The sequence below is a fragment of the Lipophrys pholis genome (assembly GCF_963383615.2).
Source record: "Lipophrys pholis genome assembly, chromosome: 3".
NCBI classification, from domain to species: Eukaryota; Metazoa; Chordata; class Actinopteri; order Blenniiformes; family Blenniidae; genus Lipophrys; species Lipophrys pholis.
Window position 1 is genome coordinate 26,530,802 of NC_137627.1, and position 27,898 is coordinate 26,558,699.

General features: G+C 43.3%; 1 protein-coding gene across 2 annotated transcripts in view; it reads right to left on the reverse strand.

Moving 5' to 3' along the window:
• Nucleotides 1-27,264, reverse strand: part of nectin3a (nectin cell adhesion molecule 3a) — a 44,006-nt gene extending 16,742 nt beyond the window's left edge. Inside the window, exons 1-2 of one of the 2 annotated variants that reach the window (XM_080460496.1) lie at nt 27,058-27,264; nt 6,369-6,719 (exon numbers count right to left, since the gene is read on the reverse strand). In XM_080460496.1, the coding sequence (XP_080316622.1) occupies nt 6,369-6,719; nt 27,058-27,154 (448 nt within the window). In that variant the 5' untranslated portion in view covers nt 27,155-27,264. The remainder of the gene's footprint in view (nt 1-6,368; nt 6,720-27,057) is intronic. The other variant, XM_080460497.1, reaches the window with a different exon arrangement.
• Nucleotides 27,265-27,898: the final 634 nt, after the last annotated feature.

Consider the following 27,898-nt stretch of genomic DNA (forward strand, 5'->3'; position numbering starts at 1 on the left):
TTTTTTGTAGTACCAACCACACAGCCATCAACTTTAAAACATTGATATGCAGAGGGATGTTTTTAGATCACAAACTTTGTGTGGGAAGTGGTGTACGCATCGTTCAGGACCCATTTTGTGTTTAAGCAAGTTTTATAAATGAGGTCCCTTACTATGAGGCAGACAGCGGGACTGAATGCAGTACCCCCGGGACAGAGCAGCCAACATCCAAGTGTCCAGGGTGTGGGCAGCCCAGAGCCTGAGTTGACCCATCCGACCAATCCGACCAATCCGACCGCTGTGTGACGAGGCACATCTGCGTGCCCAAGGGGCTCTAAGGGGCCTGGGAGGACGCCGGTTAGGCTGCCTGGCTCGAGAAGAGCAGAAGGGCAGAAAAGAGCCCTGTGACCTCTGGTTTGGGAAAAAAATTGGATGGGGCTGGATACCTCCATCCAGAAGAAACCGCGACTCCAGTACTCTGGTGTCCTGCAAACTGCCACCGTGTGCGATTCGCCTGCGCGAGGGCCTCAAGCGCAGCCGGACCAAACAGTTCCCCAGGAACTACTGGTATGCTCCACATTCTACAACCAATCTCTCTGACATTGGGGACTGCGTGAGCCAAACTTGACGCTGGGTCTGGACCTGCGTGGACATTAAGTGGCCGAGATCCCTTGACATTAAGGCAAAAGCCTGCAGGGACGTGTCCATTAGGCCCTGTGTTGGCTGGTCAATGGACCCTTCATCTAACAATGCAGGCAAGCCCAACATCAGGTGTGACAATGAGTTCCCGATGCGACCCATATCATATGCCCTGCAGAGCAGGTCCTCTGTAATTCGCCACTGCAGCATCAGGCACCTGGCATTCATCCTCCAAGTCTCCTCAGGGTGTACAATGACAGGCATATGCCCCAGGCCAAAATTGTCTGCGTCTTGCATTGTTATCAGCACTCGTCCATCTGAGGTTTGCCTTGAAAACACCTTTGTTTAGTCCAGTGGGCAGCTAACTCCCTGACATACTCCCCTGAAGGGTGAACAGTAAACAGCATTGCAGCCAATTGGTGGCGGAAGAAAACACTAGAGGGGACCTGTTGTGATGTTGGTACCTCTTATCTCAACCGGCTAAGGGCAGTTTTTATTGTCATAGCCACAGATTCCTATCCAGCGACTTGAGAGCCGGTATGACAACCTGACTCAGAGACTTGGGAGCTGAAAGTATCAGACTCCCCTTGAGATTGGGAATCAGAAGTAGCCACCAACCTCCCATCGTCGTCATGAGATGCCACTTCCGGCTCCCGTGGAACAACCACATTGTGGCTGGCATAAGCCTGAAGGTTCTGAAGCAGAGCCTTCATCTAAGTCAGCTTCGTTAAGCGGTTGTCCACTTTACTAGACAAACTGCCGGAGTCTTCCTTCCTCTGCCTCTACTGACGAGGCTGGGTCTCCGTAGCAGAGCGCTTGCGGTCAGGCTGGTCAGGAGGCAGCTGGCCAGACAAAACGGTGTCCCAATAAGGAGGTTCCTCAAAAATGGCCAGGCAGGCAACCTTCATGGACCAGGGCATAATCATGGGGTTGGGACAGGCATTCTCTGAGAGGGCCTCCCGAAGGTGGTCCACACCAAGGCAAGAGGTGCACTGGTCATGGCTATCTTCGGGTTCGAGTGAGGCCAAACAATTCCTACAGGCTAGACACTTAATTATTATTTTTCTTTTATCAGGGAAGAAAAATGGAGAAAGCAGTACTGTACATATTATGACAGCACTGCACTACTGAGTCAGGTCGAGCCAAGAATGCCACTAGTGAGTCAATTCATGCACACTGAACATGCTTTTTTGGGATTATTTAGGGAAGGAAAACAGAAAAACAGTATTGTCTGTAGTATTACAGTACTGTGTCAGGTTGAGCAGAGAAAGTCAGGACTTCAGGACAAACAAAATCAACATTACTAGCACTGATAGATTCAATAGAGGAAATCACTATTTCATTTCAGTAAAAACAGTACACCAACGGAATTTTACTTGACCTGAAAAAAGCTTTCGATGTCATAGATCACAACATTTTATTTAATAAACTAGAACTGTATGGCATCAGGGCAAGGTCTTGCACTAGCTGAAGAGTTATTTAACTAACAGAAAACAGTTTTTTAAGATTGGGGACTTCCAGTAGTTTGGACATCACTTGAGGCGTCCCAGAGTGGTCAGTGTTGGGCCCATAATTATTAATTCTTTATATTCATGATCTATGTAAGGTGTCAGAGACACAAAAAATTGTGTTATTTGCTGATGACGCCAATATTTTCTGCTCTGGTATTGAGCTGCAATGCTTAACACAGATGGTCAATGTTGAATTGAAAATTTTTTATGTTTGGTTCAAGAGAAATAAATTATCTTTAAATTTGAATAAAATAAAATTTATAGTTTTTGGGAATATTAAAGCAAACATACAAACACATATTCAGATAGGACGCAGCTTCACGGATGTGTGAATCGCATGCTCAGCGGCTTTTAATTTTTTTGATGTTGCTGTCAGTGCTGTTTTCCTCGGGGAGCTGGCGTTTTAAAACGGTGATGTCTGGCGGCAGAGCGGCTGCCTCGATGTACAAAGGCTTTGCAAACATTGCACGTTTTTGTTGCTTTGCAGTGGTTTGAGCGTAACATACAAACAGCGACACGTTGTCATGAAAAGTTGGATAGCACAGTGCTACTACGCTAGCATCCTAGCTGACTACAAACTGAGGAATGTATTTCCTGACTGATTACTCCGCGTCTCATTGAGACCCGCGTCCGTTCAGGAAATCCATTCCACATTTTGCAGCAAGCGAGCAGAGCAGCGGCAGGGAAATGCTTGTGGAGTCATTTCAGCCACAGTAAAGCACAGACCCGTGTCATGGATCGGAAATATCCGATCAATGAATTACATTGGTATCGGAACCTGATACAGATACTGGATCGGATCGGCCCCATTCCTAATAGGGATCACACAAATGCATTATTTCTAGTCAAAAACACTAACATTTTAAAATCTGGTAGAATTACAAACAGCACAACTGACATTCAAACCAAAAAACAATCAGCTACTAAGAAATTAGGGATGGGGCCGATCTGATCCAGTATCGGTATCGTGTTCTGATAACAACGTAATTCACGGATCGGAAATTTTTGATCCAACCTGTGGAGATTTCCAATCCATGCCGCGTCTGTGCTTGACTGTTGATGAAACTCCACAAATGTTTCCCTGCCGCTGCTCTGCTAGCTGGCTGGAAAATGTGGACTGGATTTCCTAAAGGGAGGCGGGTCTCAATGAGACCCGGAGTAATGAGTCAGGAAATCCATTCCACAGTTTGAAGCCAGCTAGCAGGCGAATGTAGTAGCACTGTGCTATCCAACTTTTCATGACAACATGTCGCTGTTTAGACGGATTTTACGGTCAAAACACCACAAAGCAACACAGAAACGTGGATGTTTGCAAAGCCGTTGTACAGCGAGGCAGCCGCTCTGCAGCCAGGAGTCACCGTTTTAAAGCACCAGCTCGCCGAGGAGAACGGCACTGAGAGCGGCATCAAAACAATGAAAAGCTGCTCCTCCAGGCTGTAGTAGGCGATTCTGACCTCTGTGAGGCTGCGTCCTACTCCATGCAAAACTCAGTGAAAATAGTCCCAATCATTCTTGTTGCGTTAGAGCTGGAAACACTGCTGTTTGTGCTGCGTTGCTAAAGAATTGCCCCAGAGATTAATATGGTGATTCTGAGGTTTTAAAGATATAACAACTTTATTATGAGATGATTACGTCACGTAGACCGTATACTGCTTCCCTTTCTGACCTTATACTAACCTCAAATTGCCTTTTGAAAGAATGCATGCCTACATTAGTACATTTCATATTTACCTGAAGAGAGGAGTTAATTACAGCCTCATGAAATCAACGATAATGATAATATTAATATTAAAGCAAACAGAGCTCTGGTATCGTAATAGTATCGTATCGGCAGATGTCCAAATTCGGGTATCGGGATCGGAAGTGAAAAAATGTGGATCGATGCATCCCTACAAGAAATATTCCAAAAGTATTCATTGAGAGAGAGGGAGTCTATCATCTAAGGGGCCAATATATTTATAAGACCGGTAATGCTCGCACAACGAGGAGCAGGTTTAGTATCTCCATATGTAAAGTGAAACTATAGAACATTCTGAGTGTGGACCTCAAGAGATGTCCAAACATAAAACAGTTGAAGAAAAGATATAAAGAGATTATTTTTAAACAATATGAAGATGAAGGAGTATGAGCAAATGTGCCTACATGCTGTCTATTTCTCCGTGTGGGTATAGGTGTGAATACATTCTATGAGTATAAATTGTATATATGTTTCCATAAAGTAATTTATGTATGTATAATTGGATATGGTCAAACAACTTTATTCTATATTACATATCGTTAATTCTTTAAATAAATATGTCATTTATTGATACCTTTTTGTCAGATAATTTGTCTTATTTAATATTCAATTCATTTAAACATGTTCGAGCTATTATAATAAGTGGAAGCTAAAGAAAATGATATATTACTTATGGAAAAGGGGTGGGATTCAATAAGTTATACTTCTTCCCACTCCTTTTCGACATGCTATCTGAGTATATTGTTTTTGCTGTAATTATTCCCTGTTTGTGTGGTGAAATATATTTGGTTATCTGGTGTGCACTGTGGACTGATACTGATTTTGAGCATGTTTGAAATGAAATAAAAAATGAAAATAAAAATGAAGTCGAGCTGAGAACACCACTAGTGACTCTCCCATCTCTTTTTCTTAATTTTACAAGCCGAGCGCGGTGTCACGAACCGGATCGAGCAGAGACGCCACTAGCGATTCGTGACAAGCTCAGAAACCTATCAAAAACAAGTACACCGCTGTAGCTTTGTATAAAAGCAATCAACGCCTCTGGAGAGAACTTATTACAAGCTGATGGCAGCTGTATAACAAAATGCATGCGATAAACACAACTAAACACAGTGTCACAAGGCCAGATTAACAATCAATCAAGCTGAGTTGAGGGTATAAACAAAGTACAACAAGCCAAGAGGCTGTACCTTCTTCCTTCTTAATCTGAATACTAAGCACAAAGCATGGGTGAAAACCAACAATCAGTGGATTCACCAGGTCTTGAATGTCTGCCACTGGGTGATGAAAAGTCAGCAGAAAGGCAGCTTGTGCAGCCCGTGGAGGGCGAGATGGCTCGCAGCTACGACTGCAGGTCGCAGGGCTACAGGCAACAGCAAACAACTCCAAAGCACTGGAAATCAGCGGGTCACTTTTCTATTATAGAATTCTGACCCGCCCCATGGAAAAGTCACCCACTCCCATTAAGTCATGGAAAAGTGACCTATGTCTCAACACCTTACATACATATTAAGGAAATAGAGGATATAACTTTAAAATAAGCATGGGTTAATATTCTATTTCATGGAAAATCATATGTATAAATAAATAAATCTCAACTTAGCCTTGCTCACGATTTCTATTTTGTATACACATACTTGTAAACTTAATTTCTGTGCATGTGATAGGATTTAGTAGTGCCTTATTTTGAAATTGTATTTATGAAAGGAAAGATCAAATAATACACAAAAGCAGTGGCTTATGACATTTAACAAGTATTATTTATATTAAATATCTAAATTAGAACATTCTTATTAGCAAAAGGTAAAGTTTCATATTAGGGGTCAAAATTCTATGGGGCGGGTCATTTTTCCACACTAGAAACGTGACCTGGGGGTCACTTTTCCATGGGGTCAGAATTCTATATGACATCGGCAAACCACATATACAAACCTGCGAGTGAGAAAGTGAAAAGGGACTGAGCTTCCGGTGTCATGTGATTATATAGAATCCCGTGAGCCACCGGGAGGTGACAAGTGACTTTGTTGTGATAACATTCTCGATCTGCATATGAGTAAGGATGGTCATTCAGTGGTTAAAGCACTGCCTCTGGCCGTCTGAAGGGACAAAATGGAGCAAGTGTTTACATGCAGGTCTCTCCTCGCAAAGGATCAAATAGAAACTGAGTGAAAGCTTTTAACGAAGGTTTTCACGGGTGTGATGTAGTGCAGCCACTTTAAACCCATCAAGGCACTTTCTCAAAGTAACACTGGACTGAGGAAGATAAGTGGCACCGCATGACAGCAGCCTCTATCCAGCTGCAGAGTCCTGCAGGGATGGCATCTCTCCAGGTAGTAATTCAAAAGGTGACTTCAGGGAGCTGTTTATTCCTCAAGAGCAAACAATTAGTGGGCACCTCAGCTTTGCTTAGACACCTGCAACAAGGATGTGCTTTGAAAAGTGTTTGAGGACGGGGCCAAAGCCCACTGAGTGAGGGTGGAGGTGACAGAGCTGTACTTTACCTAGGATGTTCACGTAGGTGGACGCTTGTGTGTTTCCCAGAGGAAATGTGGCCACTTTACAGATGTAGGACCCGATATCTGCAAAGCCAACTCCTTCCAGGGTAATGGTGGCATCCCGAATTGACGGGGACACAAACGAGATGCGTTTGCCATAGTCTTTAGAATACGAGGTTCCAAACTCGGGGTGGAACACTGCCAGGGTGATGGTGCCTGAAGGAAGGCGGCGTTCCCACGAGCTCTGTGTGAGACTGAGGTTGGATCCCACCTCAATTCTGCAGCTCAGCGTGATGTTCTTCCCCAGCACTGCATTCACTTTGTCAGGAACAACCACCTGGTTACTGCTTACACCTGCTGAGAGAAAAGGACGGAGATGAGACTCAGATAAACAACAGCGACACATCATTGTAGGAGCTATGATTAAACTGGAAGGCTGAATTTTGTCAATACAAGCGTTGCTTTATTGGATTAAAAGATTACAGTTTTTGTTCTCCGGTGTTGGAAGAGAATTGTCTGGGAGTTCAAATCTACATTCAATTTGACAAACAGCACATTTCTACTTGACAGCTGCAACAACACAGATGAAGATGTGCCATTGTCAGACAAGATTGAAACCCAAACTACGGTAGCTGGGAAGTGACAATCTGAGATGAATAGGAAGGAAACATCTGCTTTCAGAGAGTCTTAATCAGTGCCAACAATGGGGCATTACACACATTGCAAATTGACACCCACACTCATCACCCAACAGAGAAATGAATATTAATGATTTCTAAGGCATGTTTTCTGTGAATAGTGACCGCCCGGAGCATCACAGCTCTACTAGTCTGCCCTTGGTCGCCGCAGTAGCAATTTATTTCAGACAAGCTTTCATCTTGAGGCTGAAAACAGATGCAAGGTGATGTGGGAGTCTGGCTGCACTGCATTCCCTCCTATTAACCAACACACTTTCACCACAGGACACTCGGGCTGTCCCGCTCGCTAATCATCAGAGCACCTTTTAAGCAAGCAACAGGAAAAAAGAAGAAAAAAAACCTGGAAGGAGATGAAACAACAAGCAACTTAATAGCTTTAATCCTGCTTCTTTATGAGGCTCTTAATTTCACTGGAGGCCCACCACAGAAAGTTTCTCAAAGTCCTATTTTAAATTAAAAAAACATGTTTGCTTGGCTTTAAGCGTTAATGGCCCTCTGAACGCTGCAGCCAATAGCAGGATGAGGAGGTGACGACAAGTGCAGCGGTCACAGCATAAGAAAATCACACCCTGAAAGTAGTAGCAATTATGTGCTTATGTTAATGTGGGTGAAGACAGCCATTTCTACGGCTTGGTGAAAAAGTGCTGAACGCAACAATTTCAAATGTAATCCATGACCAGTCAATTGAGCAAAGCAAAGACTTTCTTAATTAGCTACGCTACAGTGGAATTGATCGCCTCCGTTTATAACCGATTGTGGGGGATTGACAAAGTATATGTTGGCTCACCTGAAAGGACCTTCAAATTTTATCCAACAAACCCATATTTAATCAATTTATTTTCATGAAGGTCTAAAGAAAGCTAGACTATGAGCTGTTTATTACCAAACAGTGTGGTGAAGCAGGGACACATCAACACCATGCAGAGGTAGTTATTGGCCACCTCTACCTCAAGAAAGACACACCATACAATTCTGGCCTTATTGCGAACTGTGGCTCAAAATGTAGTGTGTTCTTATGACTTGACAAAGTTTCGCAGACACTCTTTGTCAAAGTGCTACAACCAAAGATAACCTGAGATCATCTTCATGACATTGTTAGAAATACCACCACCCGATACACCATGGTGCGAATGCAGCTTAGGACCGGTACCAACAACAATGCTACCAGAACAACTGCTCGAGTCGTGATTGTTTTCATCTCTTTCCTGAGGGAACGAGTGGTGAACTTGGATGACGTACATTATTCTTCAGCTTTATTCTTGATGCATGTTGTGCCGTCGTCACTTGCCATTGAGTGGCGGTTGAATATCCTAGACTGCACACCTTGTGTCCATGAAGCTTTCAGCTCAACCAAATCTTTTGGGAAACACTCAAATAACGAAAAAAATGGAAATAATCACTGAATGTGATCATTTTAAACTAACTGGAAGTAAAAAGCTGGACACCCTGAATGCACTCTCTCTGCATTTCCGTTAAATGACCCTCATCTAGACCAGTTAACGGGCAGTTAGTTTCATTTGCAGCTTAGTAGGCAAATGACAGGGGTCAATGATTTTACACATGCTGCACTATATTGGACAGCTCCTCTTACTGTGAACAAACCAAGTATTGCTTAAACTCCTGCATCCAAACAGGAACAAATCTTGACACCAGCAGTCAGAACTGGATTGTGTTGACAGTACAAAGATTTCTCCCACAGTCATCTACAGCTCACAGTTGACAGACATGCTATTGGGTTGTAGCAAAATAAACAAAAACATCCAACCCAGTAGGAAAAGAGTGAACTATCTTGGAAAACTAACTTGAAATAAATCCTAAATTACAGGTTATGGTCTGCTGCTGTGAATGAAAAAAAAAAAATCCTTCGTCTGTTTTTGTGAGAATAATCCCACAAATGACTCATTGATAGAAATGTGTATGAGCACTTTCATGAGGCAGAATGAAGATTTACAACATCACTTAAGACAGAATTGCTGAGCAGTTCAAAATCAAGCCTTGCGAAAATGTTTCTTTTACAGATAACATGCTAAATTGTGATTTCATTCAAAATATTCAAACGGTAGCTCTCAGTTTTCTAGACATGGCTGCAGTCAGCGTAAGCTATGTTTGGAGCCATAAACGTCCCCTTCATACGTAGTCTCGGATGTGTATGGAGTAAAGCTTATAAAAGTGGTTCACTGGCTGGTATTTTGAGTCTTTGGCATGAATATGAGTGGTAAGCCACAGCAATGCTATCTTGGTTTGTGAGGAATATAGCCAGAGAGGCTGAGGCTCCCCGTGCTCCATTACGTCCCCTGTAATTTCAGTGATCACACACACACACACACACACACACACACACACACACACACACACACACACACACACACACACACACACACACACACACACACACACACACACACACACACACACACACACACACACACACACACACACACACACACACACACACACACACACACACACACACACACACACAAAAATAAGAAATACATGTGTGACCATGTGTGTACGAGTCAGTTTGAATGGGTCTTAAACGTTTGCCGTTTGTGTTGTTGTTTTTTTTTGTCTGCTGATCCACATTTCACAAACATTACACTCGTGTTTATCCTCTTGTTGTATATACTGATCCTTCCCACATCTGCTTGCTACTCCATCTTTTAAAATATTAGCATGCAGTGCTTAACCCATTATTATCCAGCCATTTCAGAAGACACTTTGGGGAAAGAAAACACGAGCCACAAGTGGAATATTATTCCGTTTCCCAACTGTAATTTAGACATCTGTTCACATCTTATTCTCCACCTTTGAATTATGAGCCAGTCTAAAAAAAGAAGCTGCAGTGCTGTAATGTGCTTTGCAGTGCATGTGTTGCCCCGGGTTTACGTTGCTTCAGGCAGAGTCCTCTGGGTGCACCGGTGTGGGGGAGGATCAGGGTCAGAGCTGTGTGGGTTTTGCATTCTACACAGTCATCTGAGCTGACATGACAGCTGTTTGTTGTCACTTTAGTGGGACAACTTTGGATCTTTTGCTAGAAGCATAAAACTAAATAAAAGCAGACTGACAAAAGCTTATCCTTGAGTGGAAGATTTACAATGCAGCTATAAGTGAAACAACAATGTAGATGGCGGTGTGATGACATTCCTCCTGCAGCCCAGGTTGTCTGCATAGTAAACGAACATGTTTGGCATGCATGACATTATATTGACGTATGCAGACATGTGTCTCAGACGAGGCTTCACCCTAACATGCTCCACATAGCGCAGCTACCTGACATGACACCCCAACTGCTACTGTACAGTTTGTCTCAGCGTGTCAGGTTTCAGACCTGTCAAAGCATACAAAGAAACTAGACTCCATCCAAGTTCTGTTTGTTTTAGAATGAGCATTAGAAAATTAGAAGGAGAAGAGGAGGAGAAAGGGAGGCAGTGTTTGAAAAGAGGACTCCACCCTTACCATTATGGGAGGAGAGACAGATGGCCTCTGCGTGGGATACCTACAGCCAGGAGGAGAACGGGAAACTTGGCACTGTGAGCCACGACCATGAACAACACAGCCAGGGCTCGCAAACTAGAGCACTGTGACATATTATCTAAAATACTGCAGGCAAATGAAATGTAAGCAGTGCGTTAAACAAAGCTGTCATGCAGTTTCATCAAGGAGGAGGTACGCATACTGCCAAGTAAATTCATGACTTACCTATTACAAAGTTAAATATTTCAAGGGTACATAAGAAAAATTACATTTTACTGGGCATCTTTACAGGTTGTTGAAATTTGCATGCTTTATAATCAATTAGAGCAGGAAGAGCCCTGGACTGCAAAACTGAAAATGACTGGAGAGAAAAAGTCTGCACTTTTGCCCCCGTTTCCATGAGAAAAGCAGGGAAAGAGTGAACTCATGGGAAGGATATGTGATCTCTTTGAAGAAATGCTTCATATTTGTTTCCTTCCCTCCTGACATCACTAATTGCGACAAGCTGCTCTAAAGATGCAATGCTAAATCAAAACCTTCCTCTTTGCCTGGCAACTGGCTCAAACATTCCATGTCGGCCACTCGACGAGCCAAAATCTCCACCTCCTCAGACCTGACCCAGCTCCGGCCCTGACCTCCCCAGAGGAGGCCGTGTCCTGGCTCCAAGCTCTTCAATAAAGCCTGCAGTGCACGTCAGAGCTCAGCGAGACGTTAGGGGATCCACGGCCAGAAACATTAGCAAGCAGCAACAAAATAGACAATATGTCATGTTCATGTAGACAAACTCCATGCATAGATTATTATGTCAAACAGAGCTCATGAGGGACCACTCTCAAGACCTCACAGGAGAAGAATGCAGACAATGAGATCTGTGCAAGAGGGAGTGTGGTTTAGGGGAGAGGAAACTGAGCAGAGGATGAGGGGGGACATAAAGAAAGCATTGGAGCAGTTATTGAGGGGAAGTACAGGAATGAATAAAAGATTCAAACACTTGTTTCAATGGCAGGACACAGCAAATAATATGTAGGACTCACATATGAGTACACTTCTTCTCACACAATCACTCATGTTGTAGGATTTCAATAAGCGTCACACAGACATGCACACATAATCTTATGATGACAGATGTCATGTGAGGTACTCAAGGTCATACAGCATAGAGAACAAGTTTGGATTCTGTATCTTGCTCAAGGACACTTTGGCTTTGTTCAAACTGCAGGGAAATGCAACCCAATTAGTATTTTTTTCTCTGTGACCCATATCCGACCTGTTTTGTGGCCATGTGAATGCGCCAATTCAGGTTTTTTTTTTTACCCCTGACGACCAGGCCTCGTTCCTATGTGGTACTGGATATTTTTCAACATGCGTCTGCTTCGTCATTGACATGTGACTGACGTCACGAATAAGTGCCGGAGGAAGCGGCTCCGCCAAAATGTTAAAAGCTGTGCTCTCTTTTTTAGTCATTCTCCTTCTTCTTTCCTTCGTCTTGTTGTCTAGATTTTGTCGGCTCGTATTAAACAACCACTTGAAATTAGAGCTAAATGGGCTGACCAGCCAGATATGGTGGTATCCCCCAATTGGGGAGCCAAACTCTCTTACCTTTAACTTTGTTTACTTTGTGCATTTGTGTGTTTATGGCATGTTGATTATTACACATAACAGTTTTACGTTTTTTTATAGCACTGTATTAATCCCCAAAGGGGCAATTCCTTCCCAAATTAACCAATCAGTAGTAGGCACACAGAGCAGCGCTCGGGAGGAGCTGGGGGGGCCGAGGGTCTTGCTCAGGGAACCCCGGTGCATATCGTTTGGGAATGCGGGAGGAAACCTAAACACACACACAGGGAGAACATGCAAACTCCACACAGAAAGGCCCCCGGCCATATTTGAACCCACGCTGTGAGATGGGCGTGCCAACCACTGCGCCGCTGTGCGGAACAGAAGTGGGGTTATAACATGATTCCTACACAGGTTGAGATTTGGGCCGTTTTTTATTGAGGTGTGTGGGTTTTATGTTGCATGGGCTGGAAACAGTGAGTCACGTCTGGCAACCCTGGCGCTGACCGGCGTGCCATGCATAAATAGCGTGCTCGGCAGGACTTCACGTCGTCTTCTGCGCTCTGGGGCCAGAAAACATCAGGTCCGATCACGTTCACACGGCAGGTTGCGTTTGAAATGATCACGCAAAAAAATCGAATCCCAGCAAAAAATCTGAATTGAGCATCAAGACCTGCAGTGTGAACGTAGCCTTTGACACATAGACAGACAAACTGCCAATCACCCGAGTAACGACAGCAACGATTGATCATTTCGAAAGGCAACAGTGACAATTAAATGTGGCTAAATAACTAGAGGGGTGGGTGGTGTGCCAGTCATAGATGCCTTAAAAAAGATTTGATTTTCAAGCCAGCTATTGCAATTACAGCAACCAGCAAAAACTGTTAGTAGGTAGAAAGCAATAATTCATAGCTTAATTATTCACTTTTTTCTTCGGGATGGAAGATCAATAAATCAGCAAAAAAATAAAAGACCAAAAGTCACCAAAATACAACTGCAGAAAATAATACGGGTATAATAATCTCATCTCCAATCAAGGTTTGGTCCAGCCCCTAGAGGCCAGTAGCCGATATAACATGGTACTATGATGACAAAGACTACAACAGAAGATGGACTGGATGACCCTGGTGACTTGGGCTGCTCCACACCTGGGCTCGTCCTCATTCTCTTTCCAGGTTCAGTAGTTTTCAAGTGTGTGTAGGAGGGCAGCAGGTTGAGGGGCAGTGTTTCATTACTGTTTAATGAGCGTAATAATTCACACCCCTTACAGGCATTAAAGCCCCTCAGTTTAGTGTAGGCCAGTGGAACCATTAGCTAGACTATTAAACTTCCATCTGATTATCAAGGTCACATTTTAAAAATGTTCACTGACATGCTTTGGAAAACTGAATTTGCAAACTGTGCCAACCTTACACAAAACAGCTACCAAGTTGATCTGTGAATAAAGATTAATGGAGAACCTTTAGAGGAAGCCATAAAATGATCACTCACTAATGTCTCAACAGGTTAAACCCCACAGCTACGTTTTCTTTTGACCCAAGCCAAGCTCTCTATGGAGAGGACGGGATACAATCACTACACAGAAAAGCACAAAAACAGAATCGTAAGAAAAAAGATCTCCAAGCAGGAAAGGAGAATTGTGTAAAAAAACTATCAAAATGGTAGAAAGTGGGAACTTATTTTCAATACCGGAACCTACATTTGAGTAATCTACCCTTTTAAAAAGCATTCACTAAGCAGTCAGTAGGCCGAGTAGAGCCATTTGTTCATCATTGTTTGCTTTCAGAGTGATGGCTGGGGGAGAAAGAGCCCATCAGACGTCTATTTGTCTCACAGGCCTCCAGTTCTTTCCTTAATGTTCATGGGGCCTTTCACGTTATCGCAGTCCATTTAAAAACAGGATAGGCCAAGTGGTGAATTGCCTGTTTTATTACAAGCCTTTATCGTAAGACATATTTATGCAGCGGGAAGAAAACATTAGTGGGTATACCAGCTCTAATTCACCCCCTTCCTTCCTCGCATTGTATCCTGGGAGGGTGTGAGACTCTTTCGGTGGGTTAATTCATGGTGGAGACAAACATAGGCTGACAGGCCTTTAAAAAGGGAGCAGACAAGGCTCTTTTTACATGGCACTGTCCTCTCCAGAGCCCTTTTCTCTGAGCACCTCCATAGCAATGTGCACTGGTGTGCTGCTTTACTTTGATTAAAGACGGCTGCTTAAAAGAAAAGGATCAATAGTGTTGACATAGAGAGTGTCATGATAGGTTGCAACCTCTCGTCGGAGTCAGCTATAGCTGAGCTGTAGGACTTGTGAAGGACAATGTCTGCCACTGTGTAAAGCAGCACAAACATTCCCACCTTATTGTGTAGGATTTATTATTGTTTATTGTGTGGGCATGAGGTGTTTTAATGTGCAGACAAAATGCTATAGACAGAGAAGAGGGAAGCACTTCTTTTGTCCTGTATGTACAGAAAAATATCGGAAGAGAAAGAACACGTTCTAAAAGTCAGAGTCAGACTTTTTGCTGTGAGAAACAAAACTAGGAGTATTCATTAAAAGGCTCCCACAAACTGCGTGGTTTTCTGAGACGAAAGATTGGAGCGTGTGAGAATCGTTTGTAAAATCCACGGTCGCAGCTCCAATCGGTCGGGCCTTGTGCGCGGTTGTAGGACGGCCGAGGGACCGGTCGGAAGCCTGCGACCACTCTCAGATTGTGACTGATATTTGGGGAGCCACAGCGGCAGCTGCTGCTGTGAGCTGCAGCTTGCACGGTGCAGGCTGCACTAACTGTTTGTCTCGTGAAGGCTGCAGGTCACAGCAGCAGCTGACGTGATCACAGCTGCTGCAGTGACCTGCAGCCTTCACGAAACAAACTGTTTGGTTTACATTGAGTGTGTTTTGTTGGAAAATGAAAGACCACAACAGTAGATGCGAACGTAAAATGCTAGTAGACGCTAACAAAACTTACTTCAAGCTCCTGTTGCAACATTCCCCTCCAGGTTGTCCTCTCTCTTTGAGTCATGACTGTCTATATTCTCCTCCTTCAGTTTTAGGGGGATTTCTTTCCAAACACATAAATGCCACAACACTGAGGCTCCATTCATATGTATGTTTACATGAACGTGGCAATTGCGCAATCATCATCATCATGTCTGAGGACATGATTATTCAAAATTCTTCTGGTGCAGCGTGAGAGGCTGTGGCGACACAAGATTTTTAAAATCTCAGTGTGGGGAAGCCTTAAGGTGAGGCTACAATGAGAATCTTTTTCAATTAGAGCTCAAGTGTGTACCAGCACTGACATGCAGACGCTAATAGACAAAGCAGCACACTCAGCACTTCCAAACAGTGTTGAAAATTGCACTGACACAGACATCACGTCCATGCCATGTACTGCTAACGCTAACTCATGAACTGCTGATGAACTCTTCAACCCGTCCTTGCTGTGCTCTGGGTTAGACATTATTCTCAGGCACGGTTACATCTCATTCATTAAATACAACAACAGTTGTTCTTTCATACCTCAACCAGGCCTATCAAAGAGAGCTGTGATCTTACATCCACAAGATGCTGTTCTCTACTACATTCTAACCTGTGAATCAACAGCAATGGAAATCATGTAAAAGTATAAACCCATCAATGAACCATGCAGAGACGCATATAGATGGATTAGACTCAAGAGGCTGTGGTTTCATTTTCAGCACGTTGACAAGCCACTGTCTCCTGTAAAACATCGCAATTTCCCAAACAACTAATCTTATAAAACCAAGCTCAATTTTCATTCATTTTGACAGAAATACGTCCAGCCTCTTTTGAGTGGCAGTGAGGGGCCAGTAGGGAAGGAAGAACAAGTCCTGCACTAATCACAGACTGAACTGCCCGTTACAGAGTCAGAATGGGCTACTGCACTTTCATTAGGAGGATCTAACATAATGGAACAGAGTTTCCCACATGTCACAAGGGACCCCAGAAGGAATTAGACTGTTTTTCTTAAATTATTCTCACGATTGTTCAATTTTAGACTTCTTGTACATGGCCTACTTATGTCAACAACCAGGAATAATAACAAGCGCTCTACATAATGTCAATGACTGATGCATACAAGTTACACAGACAGACAGGATATGTCAATGTGCAGTTAACTACATTATGTATTAATGGTACAAAGATACAACCAAGTGGTGTGCAGTGAACGCAGATCTAACAATGTTTAATGTGATGTCTCACGCCCAATTATGGTTGAAGATTTCTGAAGCCGATAACAGCTGACTGAACCAATACTAGACCATCCTGCGGAGGTCTAGTACTACACAAACACTGAGTCCACAGCATGCTTGTTTCACTTTAACAATCTTTGTTAAAGCTCCAAATACAAGAGGCACACTGCGTACCTCCTCAGAACCAGCTCACCCATCTATACATTTTCCTGCCGGAGCACAACAAATGCCTTTCTGACACACATACAATGCTTTTCACTCATATGTGAAACAGAAAGCGAGCGATCAAACTGCAAAAACAGCAGTACAAAGTACAGAAAAGGGCCAATTGGATTTAGAACAGATTTTTTCTTTTTTAGGATCACAAGCCTTTCTTGCATTTTTTACAATACATAGAATAAAAACATACATTTAAACTCCGCTACCACTAATGTGGGTCATGCAACTTGTTGTTAAATCCTAGTTATGCCACAGAGATTTTGAAATAACATTTATATTGTAATCTTGAAATATTTCTTTGAAATAAGGACAATTATTTTTCTTTATCTTAAAATTTTGTAAATATTATCAGGGGTAGGATGCCACTTCCTTTACTTCATAAGTCTTTTCTTTTTTTTACATTTATGCACCAGTATCAATGATGAAAGCTACTTTAAACTCACTTAAGCAATCTGCAACGTCACAAAGCACATCAGCAGTCACCCCTTCACAACAAGGGAAGGAAGTAAAGCAGTCCAACAAAAACCTGCCACTCCCTCTGTGTGTATCCAGTGGTCAATAAAAACAGTGAGTAGTTTGGTCAGTGTGGCATTTCTCGGCACACCCACTTTTCCCGGCGCATTCTCTCACCCTCTCAGTGCAACAGATTAAAGCGGTCATTCAGGATTTACACGTAGAGAGCAGAGTGAGAGAGAGAGAGCGAGAGAGAACCCCAAAACAAACTGCAGGCTGACTGAAGCATGGCTATAATGAGTTCAAAGAAAGGCTGAAATATACACAGATATAGCAACATGCCAGTGTACAACGTTCAGCCTGTTTATGATGACGTTCCCTCGCCCTTCATCTTGTACAACTATAGCCCTTTTCGCACAGGATTAATATTACCTAAGGACCAAAGGTAATTTATAATTATTGCGGAAGGACGTCTGTGATCTTAATCCCATGCGAATGCGCCATGTCTGTAATTTGTAAAGTAAAAATTCCACCGCAAATGATCTACCATATTTTACAGAACACCGACGTCCTGTGATAATACTAGTCCTGTGTGAATCTACACCTCTGTGATTGAGTGGTATTTTAGTTGTTTTTTTAATATCACGCAACTGAGGCAGCCGGTGGCTGCGCTCCCTCAACGGAGATGTCTGGACACCCGGCCCAGACGAACGCTGTGGGCCCGCGCCGCCTGCCTTCCATCCTCCCCAGGGGCGGCCACCCAGGGGAAGGCAGCACGGCACAGGTCCCACATCCAACTCAGGCTGTCCTCTCTGCTTGCCCTCCGAGGACCCAGTCAAGTCAGGAAAGCCTTTTTCCTGTTGAATTCTGGAGGCTGTGGTGGGAATTATTGACAGTATTTTACAGGAGTAGGTCAAGATACAACAGGCCGAAGGACCATTTGCAGAAACGGCAAAATGGGACCAAGAAGAAGAGGGAACTTTTGGAGGCTGATGAGAAGGATGTCATGCACAGCAGCATGTGGCAAGACATTTTTTCTAGGCATATCTTTCAACAGGCTTTATACATACGCCCTGACATCCCGTCAGCCCGACAGCCTAATGGCCTGTTGTAAATATTAATGTTATCAGCTAAAACACAACAATCTTAAAACACCAGACTCAATAATGCGAGTAATACTTAGGTTCTGTCACTCAGGTGCTCGTACAATACTGTAAATAATGGATGAAGTATATTGCTTTCTTGTTTATGGTTTTGACCTTGGGCTTCAACCAGACCTGCTTGTGTTTTCCACAAAAAATTCAGTAATGAGTCCCAGCTTAGAAGTTACCCGTGTTTGGGTGACATAAATTAACAGCGAATCAAGATGAGGATTAGATAAGGTCTGCACGAAGACAAATGCCCGTCTCTGTTGAAAAGCCTGAAAGGCTTTTGATGGGCTTCACCTACATTGTCTGGATATTGAACTGAAGGTGTGCCATTGTTATCTGTATATAGAAGGTAAGTGCTTACGTGAATGTAACATTGACGTTAAATGCTGTCCGGACACAAAGAGCAGCTGAAGAATGTGGACAGGTGTGTAAGGATCCTATCTTCTACGGTGTGATGCACATTAGTGGTGTGCCAAAATATCGACACTACGATATATCGCGAGATTTCGTCTTGCCGTATGTTATCGATTCACTGGCGCCAAATATCGATTTCTAAACAATAAACATACAGCCGTTCTAAACAGATTCTCTCACAATAAGCTGCTACAATCTTGATTTACAGAATCACTACTTCAAGCTTCCACATGATGACGCTTAGCATGAGAGTGGGTGCTGCAGTAGCTCTTTGATAGGAAATAAAAAAAGAAGAAGTACAGGAGGAAACTGGCTCACAGCGGAGGATTAGCAAACAGCAGAGAAAAACATGTGAAAGATGCACCGTCGAATTTCAAGTCCAAAGTATGGGCCCACTTCGGCTTTTACTTCACTGACAATGGAACAACACTTGATAAAGAGTTTGCAATCTGCAAGAACTGTCTCGCAAAGGTGAAGTACACCGGCAACACAGTGAACATGCATACCACCTTGTCCATCATCGTCCTGAGCGTGCCGTGGAGGAGAAGACGGTTAGCGATGCTAATGCTAACGTTTCTGTAAGCCAGCCTACAATCAACACTGTATTTAAAGCAAAGCTTCCTTCTGCATCCCCCAGGACTGCGAGTATTACCAAGTCCAACGCTTGCTATATTTGTAAAGATTTAAGACCATATAGTGTCGTCGACAATGGCGGTTTTCGCCGAATGCCACGTACACTGGAACCAAGGTATGACATACCCTGTCGAATAATGCACTGACTGAAATGTTTATTTATTATATGCAGGAAAATCTTCCAGTTTTCATAAAACAAGTTCATTCTGCTTGTTAAGCAGTGCTGATATGTGTCTATGTTTACAGAGAAGTTGATAATACTAGCACTGAAATCAGTATTTTCTGCCTTTGTTTTGTTTTTAATGATTTTATGTTATTTTGCACAGATAGACATTATTTTGGTGAAGCACTATTTTGTATCACTCTTCCCTTAAAGAGTTATACACAACAAAAGGCTATTGGACTAGTTATGGTCAATTTGTGTTAAGAAGAGCCACAGTGCAGTATACACTTTGTTTTACTTGACTGTCATTCATGTCAAATTGATTGACAATGTTTTGTAATTCCTGTGAAATGGATTCAGTGCAGCCAACAAATTCTAAATTTCTTCAGTGACACAGATATCGTGATGTATCGTGGATGAAATTTCTTGCAATATATTGATTATCGCAGAATTGCTGTATCCTGATATTATCGTTATAGTGGGCAAAATATCGTGATAGTATGGTATCGCGAGGTAACTGGTGATACCCAGCCCTAATGCACATCGGTGTTCTGTACGTGTTACCAGATGAGACTCCTCGACAGATAGCGCGCTCTCTGGAGTCAGCACTGCCCGGTATCTGGCTGGTGGATGTTAATAATCTCCCACCTGGGTGGTAAAGGGGAGTGTCAGCACACAAAACTGACTGTGTGCCCATCCCACAACTGAGAAGAGTGAAACAAATAAGAGTGAGCGGTGAAACAGAGCCACACCTGTTTCCCATAACCTCTGTGCTCCTCTCCTGGGGGATTCAGCTGCTGACGGTGCACATCCTCTATGTACACCTCCTTAGTGTGGACTGTAAAGCCAGTGTGTCCAAATGACCCCTACTTCAATCACACAGTGAGATATATGCTATTGGGTGGAAAACCCAGCCTCCTGAAAACAGCAGGCAAAAAATGGTTGAAAAAGTTTCCCTCTGTTCATTCACAGCCGGTAATTAACCATGGAAATATCTGGAAGCCATTTATACCGGCCAGTTTCTTATGACTCAGTAATCTTAAACAGTCAAGTCTTGTCTATCTAAGATTTGCTCAGTAGACAAGACATACCATCTAATGCAGAGTGAATGATAACATGGCTAATATTAGCATCGTCCAAGTACTTTTTTGGCATGCTCCAATTTTCCTCCCCATTTTAAACGGTTAATTACTCAGGCTCAAGGTTCTAATAACGGTACACTCCCAGAATAGGCTTAGGGAGGACGTCAAGGAAAACAAGGAATGCCACCAAATACACAATGATTACCACAAAAAAAAAACAGACGGCGGATCTAAACTGTGTTCTTATCATTTCCAGCCTCTCTAACCAGTCTGTGACACTCAAGTCCAGGAAGACTCAATTATTTCGTACAGCAGACCTAAACCTTTAAAAGTCATGTCACTAATATAAAGTGTCTTTAAAATAACAGTGCCCTCTTCAAATGAGAGAGAAAATGCTTTACATCAGGGAGAGCGAGCCGCTTTCTGTAACTCAGGCCTTGTGTATGCAAATATGACCCAAAATAACCTACAGGAAATGTTTCTATGGTGCTGGACCACTGTAACCAGGTTGGCTCTGCACTCAAATTGACAATTTCCAGATGAAAACAGCACAACAAAGCCCTACAAAGAGGGATTTTGTTGCTGTTATGTTATGTGTGTATAACTTAAGGAATACTTTCAAATTTTGTGGAAAAATGGCGCGGTCCGAGCTGGCTACACTTGTGGGATTATTGTGCTGGTATTTCTTTTATAGCAGCTGAGAGCTTATGATCACTTGGTAAATATGTTAAGGAGTTATGACACGAGCAACCATGCTTCTGTTAGTTACACACACATACAAAAGTAAACTGCAACTAAAATGACCAATGTGACATCAGCCTATTCACAATTCACAGTGGGTCAGTAGAAAGCAAAGTGAGACCTGCATCCAGAAGAGTCCAATCATTTCTTTGATGTGCACCATGTTTTAAACAGCAGTGTTAATCCCTCCATAACTAAAGAGAAAAATCATGATATTATTATCATTATAGAAAACAATACCATGAAGGCAGTTCATGTCAGAGGTGGTTAGTGCAGACAATCCTTATCAACTGATTGACAGCTGAGTCAGCATATAGTGTCTTTTTAATTATGCTTGCTAAATAAAAAAATGTTCAGGGATAAGTTAAAATGGAGGTTTATGTAGCTCTGGATTCACTAATGGACCACCAAGGAGCAGCTTTCCATTCACAGCCTCGAAAAGTCAGAGACATCTGTCGTGGCAGAGCAAGCAATGGGTGGAGTCAACAGAAGCTGGTGACCACAGGCTGTCCACCCCCCCCCCCCCCCCCCCCCCCCCACCCCCCACACACACGGCCTCCACACCCCACAAGAAAGACACACATTCATCCCCTCATGGTGTCTCGGAAAAAGAAAACATTGCGTGCATTTAATGTGATTAGCAGTGTTCTGTCGGCTGCTTCACAACCCAGAGTTAAGATGAAATAGGGGGATCGGACAGACGCGACAGCTGTGACCCGCAGATGTGGAACCTCAATAGGAACTCTTAGAGCTCGTTCTGGCATAAATTTGTCAGGGTGAGTGAGCCTCATTGACACTAAGAGGAATCTTGGACATATGTGGTTATATTTAGTGTATGAAGCATATTGTTTTACTTCAAGTCTTCTTTGACCTCAAAGACCTACTGGTTGGAAGAACAATACAAGTGTAAAGCGGTAGGTGTGAACTTCAATGTGACAAACGGCCTCTCGCTATTAACATTTATTGTCCTAAAAAAGCCAGACAGTTTTAGTGTCTACATCGCTAAATTAAGTTGTCCAATCAGCTCTCCCAGCAAAAGGTCCTGACCTGAGCTGCCCTGTGCCATGTGGTGACAGAGCTACAGCTGCTTCAATTATTTTTCCACTGACACGCTTACTTTCCTGATGACATCTTGCTGACAATTATTGACCACTATCAGGGCCAAATCTGCTCAGTGAATGCGCCGCTTCTTCAAATCTATTTCTGTATCAGGTCTGTAATTTAGGTGGCTCCATTACTACATTATTTATTTAGATTGTGAATTGCGCGGCCCCAAGAGAAAGAACCGCAAAACTACGGTCTTCAATTACAGACCTCACAGCCTGAAGCCACGCCTTGAATAAATCCCCTCCTCACAAGCTCCGTCTGCATCACAGGAAATCTGAAAATGACACAGCTAAGAAAACTGGCATAAAAACTGTTTTTGTCCACAACACTCATATGCCACATGACATCCAACTTCATAGTCAAGGAGGCCACATTATCCATTCGCCTGTGTGTGTGTGTGTGTGTGTGTGTGTGTGTGTGTGTGTGTGTGTGTGTGTGTGTGTGTGTGTGTGTGTGTGTGTGTTGAAGGTGAACATTCCTCCCGCTCACCTGATTAACATTTACATGAGCCTAGAACTGGAATCACTTGTGTTTGTGTTTTCCGCTCACATAAATAAACGTGAAACTTCAAAAAGAATATTCCGCTTCACCCTTAAAAATATGTTGGTAATGCTTTCTGCATTAAGCCATTGTTTACTCCTTTATCGTTTGATTGTGTGCATGTGTGGAACACTTCAGCGGGTGGTTTTGGTGAATTGTTCAGACTGCAGACGAGCCTTGCGGAGAGCATGGGAAGGCAGAATGTGCACACATGATTTCCTCCATACTACACTCTGGGTTCACTTCCATAACGGAACGGAACGTAAAGATCCCAAAACTATCTCCACTTCTGCGGCCCGGCGTTCTCCACCTTTCCCAAAGTAGTTTATGTTTCACTTCAGGAGTTCTGAACCGTCTGGGTCTTTATTTGCTTTTAAATTGTGATTGTTCAGACGGGGAGACGGAGGATCTCCTCACACAGGAACCCAGTAGCTCTGACGCATGCGCAGTCGGCGGATACAGGTCGTTCCAACACAAAATTTGGACCCTAGCACCCCAGCGCACGGGGGCGGAGACGGTTTTGACGTCACTGCGCACACGTGCTTTGCAGAGAGCACGGATTGGCCTTTAAAGTCCCCCAAAGAACTGTTGGGCTCCAAATGAGTGATGAACACAACGTTGGTCATGGTAGGTATGTGAAGACCGCGGCCGATCGCGGCCGCCATTTTCTTCCCGATTCGTGATCCGCATTTTGGACAGTGACGCGCTGCGTCTTACCCGGAAAATATACATTCTGATTGGATAGCATCGTGGAATTCCTCAGGATTCCCTCTAATTACGTAGTTGGGAAACTCCTCGTACTCCGCCATTTTGAATTTTTCACTTCCGTCAACATTCAGATTTTAACCGGAACATATTAAAAACTCACTCGACTTCAACACATAAAAACAACTTCAGCGGATTAAGTGATGCTTTTGAAAGGTAAAACGACGTGTTTTTGATTATTTTGACTTTCTAGTCCCAAAGTTTCATAACTTTCTATGGTTCAGAAACAAAGTTGACTGAGCAGGAAGAGGAAGAAGAGGAGGAACAGGGACAGGATTTGATTTGTTATTGACCAATATAATAAAAATACATGACACACATTTACCATGTTATTAAAAAAAGAAACATGTATATGGATAAAAAGTGACTAATACAATAAATATGGTGTGGTAGTAGGTAGTAGTATGGTAGTAAGGTGTGGCAGCGCAGCTCCAATCTTAATACTATCAAATGTATTTCAGACCAACGACAAACTTAAAATATATATAGTTATTCCTTCAGATTGAAGAGGATAAAGAAATACACCTTCCCTGAAGGTTTCATTGAGATATCTTGATTATTAAAAGAAACAAGTGTTTTTATGTAAAAAGTTTTGTTTTTGGTCACAGATTTGTGTATTAATTACCTTTAAGACAATTCCACTAATTAGTAAATTTCTTTTGGCCTATAAATTACTTATCTGTTAAGATATCTGAATGGTTTTGGTGTCGTTTTGTTTTTTCCTTCTCTTTCCAGTTTTACCAGTCACATTCAATTTGGTTGACTTTTTAATTTTTCTTCACATAACTAGTCATGGTGACATTAATTCCAGAGACATTATTTTTGTAGCTTGTATGAATAGATTGGACTGATCATAAAAGTAAACAACTGCTCCTTTCCCTCCCATCCACACTACCAACAATCTTTAACTGCAACATATGCACCCCCCCTTCACACACACACACACACACACACACACACACACACACACACACACACACACACACACACACACACACACACACACACACACACACACACACACACACACACACACACACACACACACAAAACAACACAAAAACCTTTGTCTGGCTTGCTCCACCTTCTGTTTATGATCAGAAAATCTTGACCTCAAGTTGACCAGCGGGGTATTCCAGGAAGGAGGTGCAACAGCCTCTGAGTCTCTCCTGAAGTCTGACTCGACTCACTGAGATGGCAAATTCAGAGTTCCAGTTCCAGAATAGCTGATCTGAATTACTTCAATCAATCCTCAGTATGTGAACCTTGAGTTAAGCGCGTGCACAACCCCAATAAAAAGCCATCATCAATGGAGCCCCGACACCACCAGTCACGATGACAACAGACCGAAAACCAAGTTCTTTTGCTGTAAAAGTTCCGGCGCTGCAGCAGCGGAGGAGAGAGACGACTGGGAGAAAACTGCTGCCAGAGTCAAGGCATTACTGCAGTAACTTAACATTTAACTTCAGATCGCAGCAGACAGGTAGAAATAATAAATAGGTTCATGTAGGAGCAATCCGACAGGAGGAAGGGGAATGGAAGCAGCTAAAAATGACCTATAAAAACATCTTTCAGAATGAAAAGGCTTATATGTGTATATGTGCTGATTGTACCTCATGTTGATTTCAATTTTAGTATTTAACTTGATGTAATTTAAAAATCTATATATTTATTCAGTAGCTACTTCAAGTAGTAATTTAAACCAGTAACAAACTGTTAAAACTGAGTAGATTAACAGTGTTTAGACGTTTTCATTAAAGTGGAGTCATTTAAAATATGGCGATGTGCACATCAACACTCAATAAATTAATAAAATACTACACACACACATTTATTTACAGGTTCAGGTTCAGTTCAGTTCACAGAGTCTGTTACCATGGTGACTGACCTCGAGCTTAATTCAGCTCTTTCTGGAACGGATAACTCAAGAGTTTGCCTCATTTCAGGGTTAACATGCTCTGAGTTTTCACAAAACCCACTTTCTGGAATCCCCCCCAGTTAGGTGGAAGATCTGTACACATGCAGCACTGAGTGGCCTGTCTGCAGACCAATCAGTCCTGATTACAACCATGTCTTGTTTATCACTTCCCTGTTGATTGATGAACTTGTGTTTTGTGGTTGTAGGCACAAAACGTATGGCATGCAGAACTCATTGAGAACATGTATTATAAGCATGTGTGCAAGAGAAAGAGATGAGGGAGCAGCAGTGTTGATACAAGTTACAGTGGGATAGATGAATCAGTCAGGTCGCTGGATCAGCAGATATTATCTTTTCACACCTGCCAAAGTTCAAGTACAGTGGTTCAATAGGTTGGGTTCAACTTTCTACAATTTTAAGCGAGGTGTATAATGTTTTAATTGTTTCTCACACAAAATGAGGCATCTGAATCAATCTTTGGTTGTCAGACATTAACCTGACAACCCCACAGTGGCTGACAAAACATTACCTGCAATATTCATATTTGCATCCACAGAAGCAAACAACCAGAGTGACGTCATCGAACAGATTTAAATGGGGAGTAGAGAAATGCCACCGAAGACATGAGTGAGGATGCTGTAGGTTTTTGTTTTTCTCCAAACATTTTAAATATCAAAATGTTTTATAGAATGTGCATTTAATTGACAAACTGGTCTATTAAACAAATTTCACTGCTTTTACAAGGCCATTTCGAAGTGAGGAAAAACAAAAAGCAGCGTCACGTGCATATTGAAGAGGATTGAGTCCAGAAAAACAATGAATAAAAGTTGCATTCCTCTGGACATCTGCTGTATTTACTGTGTGTGTGTGTGTGTGTGTGTGTGTGTGTGTGTGTGTGTGTGTGTGTGTGTGTGTGTGTGTGTGTGTGTGTGTGGAAGGTGCTCTGCTCTGACTGGCATGGAGCCCAGCTGCAGGTCAATACTTCCACAGACTCTGCGACAGCAGTGCCTCCCCTGAAATCTGTCTTCATTGCCCCGCCACCCCTCTCCTCTCCTCCCCTCTCCTCTCCTCTCCTGGAGCGGGAAACTTTCCTCCGTCACCCGGTGGACTCTCCGGGTGGTTTCTACTGTAGCGGCCGGCCGCGGCTCCTGCTGCCCGGGGGCGGTCTGCAGGCTCCCGGCCGGTCTTCTCCTCTCACTCCCTGGATCCCGTTATCTCCGCCAAGACGGCTGAAGTGAGCGAGTTCTCGCGGTGAAATCAGCGCAGGGCCCGGAGAGTCTCCGTTACTCGAGTCGAAGAGAAGTGAACTTTAGAGCCGCTGATGGTCAACACGCCGGGGGACGCTGTCCCACCGAGGCTCCTTGTTCAGATCACTGGAGCCAAACAAAGACCCCGGAGTCTCCGGACACACAACTAGCTCAGTCCGAAGGCTCCCACTTCCAGACAATGAGAGGAACCGGGAGTTTTATCGGTGACTAACGGCGGCGGAGCGCAGTCGCTAGAATTTGACTGACCGCTCCGGAGTGGAGCGACGAGCCGACAAAGGAACTGCAACTCACCGGTAAGTCCGTACAGGGTCAGCAGGGACGTCAAAAGTCGCAGTCCCGGAGACGGTAAAGATGGTAAAGTCATCCTGCGAGCTGCTCTTTCCTCCATGATTCCTGTGTGTGAATGAGAGTGTGTGCTCTGCAGCTCGCGCTCTCCCTCTCAGTCTCTCTCTCGCTCTGTCTCTCTCGCTCGCCCTCCCTCATCTCTTCCTCTCTCTCTCTCCCCATAGCGACCGATCCACGTTAACGGGACAACAAACAGGAACGCGCGTCGTAATACAAGTGCACGCGCAGGCGCGCACGCGTGCACTCGGATTCCCCGCTATGGTCCCACGTGGTTTATTTTCTCCTGCGTTGATCCAGTGAAGTGCCGGTTTAACGTGGTTGCAGCTACTTTAAGCCTCCGCCTTCAAACTTTTTATTGAGTTCTAAAAGTAAAGTTTGATATCCAGCATTTTATTTAATTAAATTCCCATGCCACAGGCTCAAAAGATGAATGCTGAATGAACAGTCCAAAGGAGCCATGGAGATAGGCCCTAAAATGACAAAACAAACGCAAAACTGAAAATGGCAAATAAAAGCAAAGACAACAAAAAAGACTACCAAAACACAACCACTGAATACAAATTCAACCGCAAAGCAACAGAAGATTGATAAACAATGTAAAACAATTTGAAAAAGAGCCAGGCAATCACGGAAACACACAAACGTCACAGAAAACGACACAAGTAATCACAAAGAGACTCGGCCCTGTCACTATGAACACGACTCAGCATGATGCCTCAGTGCATGTAGTACATATTGGGGCTCTGTGACTCACCAAATACACCAACAATGCAGAAGAAGACACGGA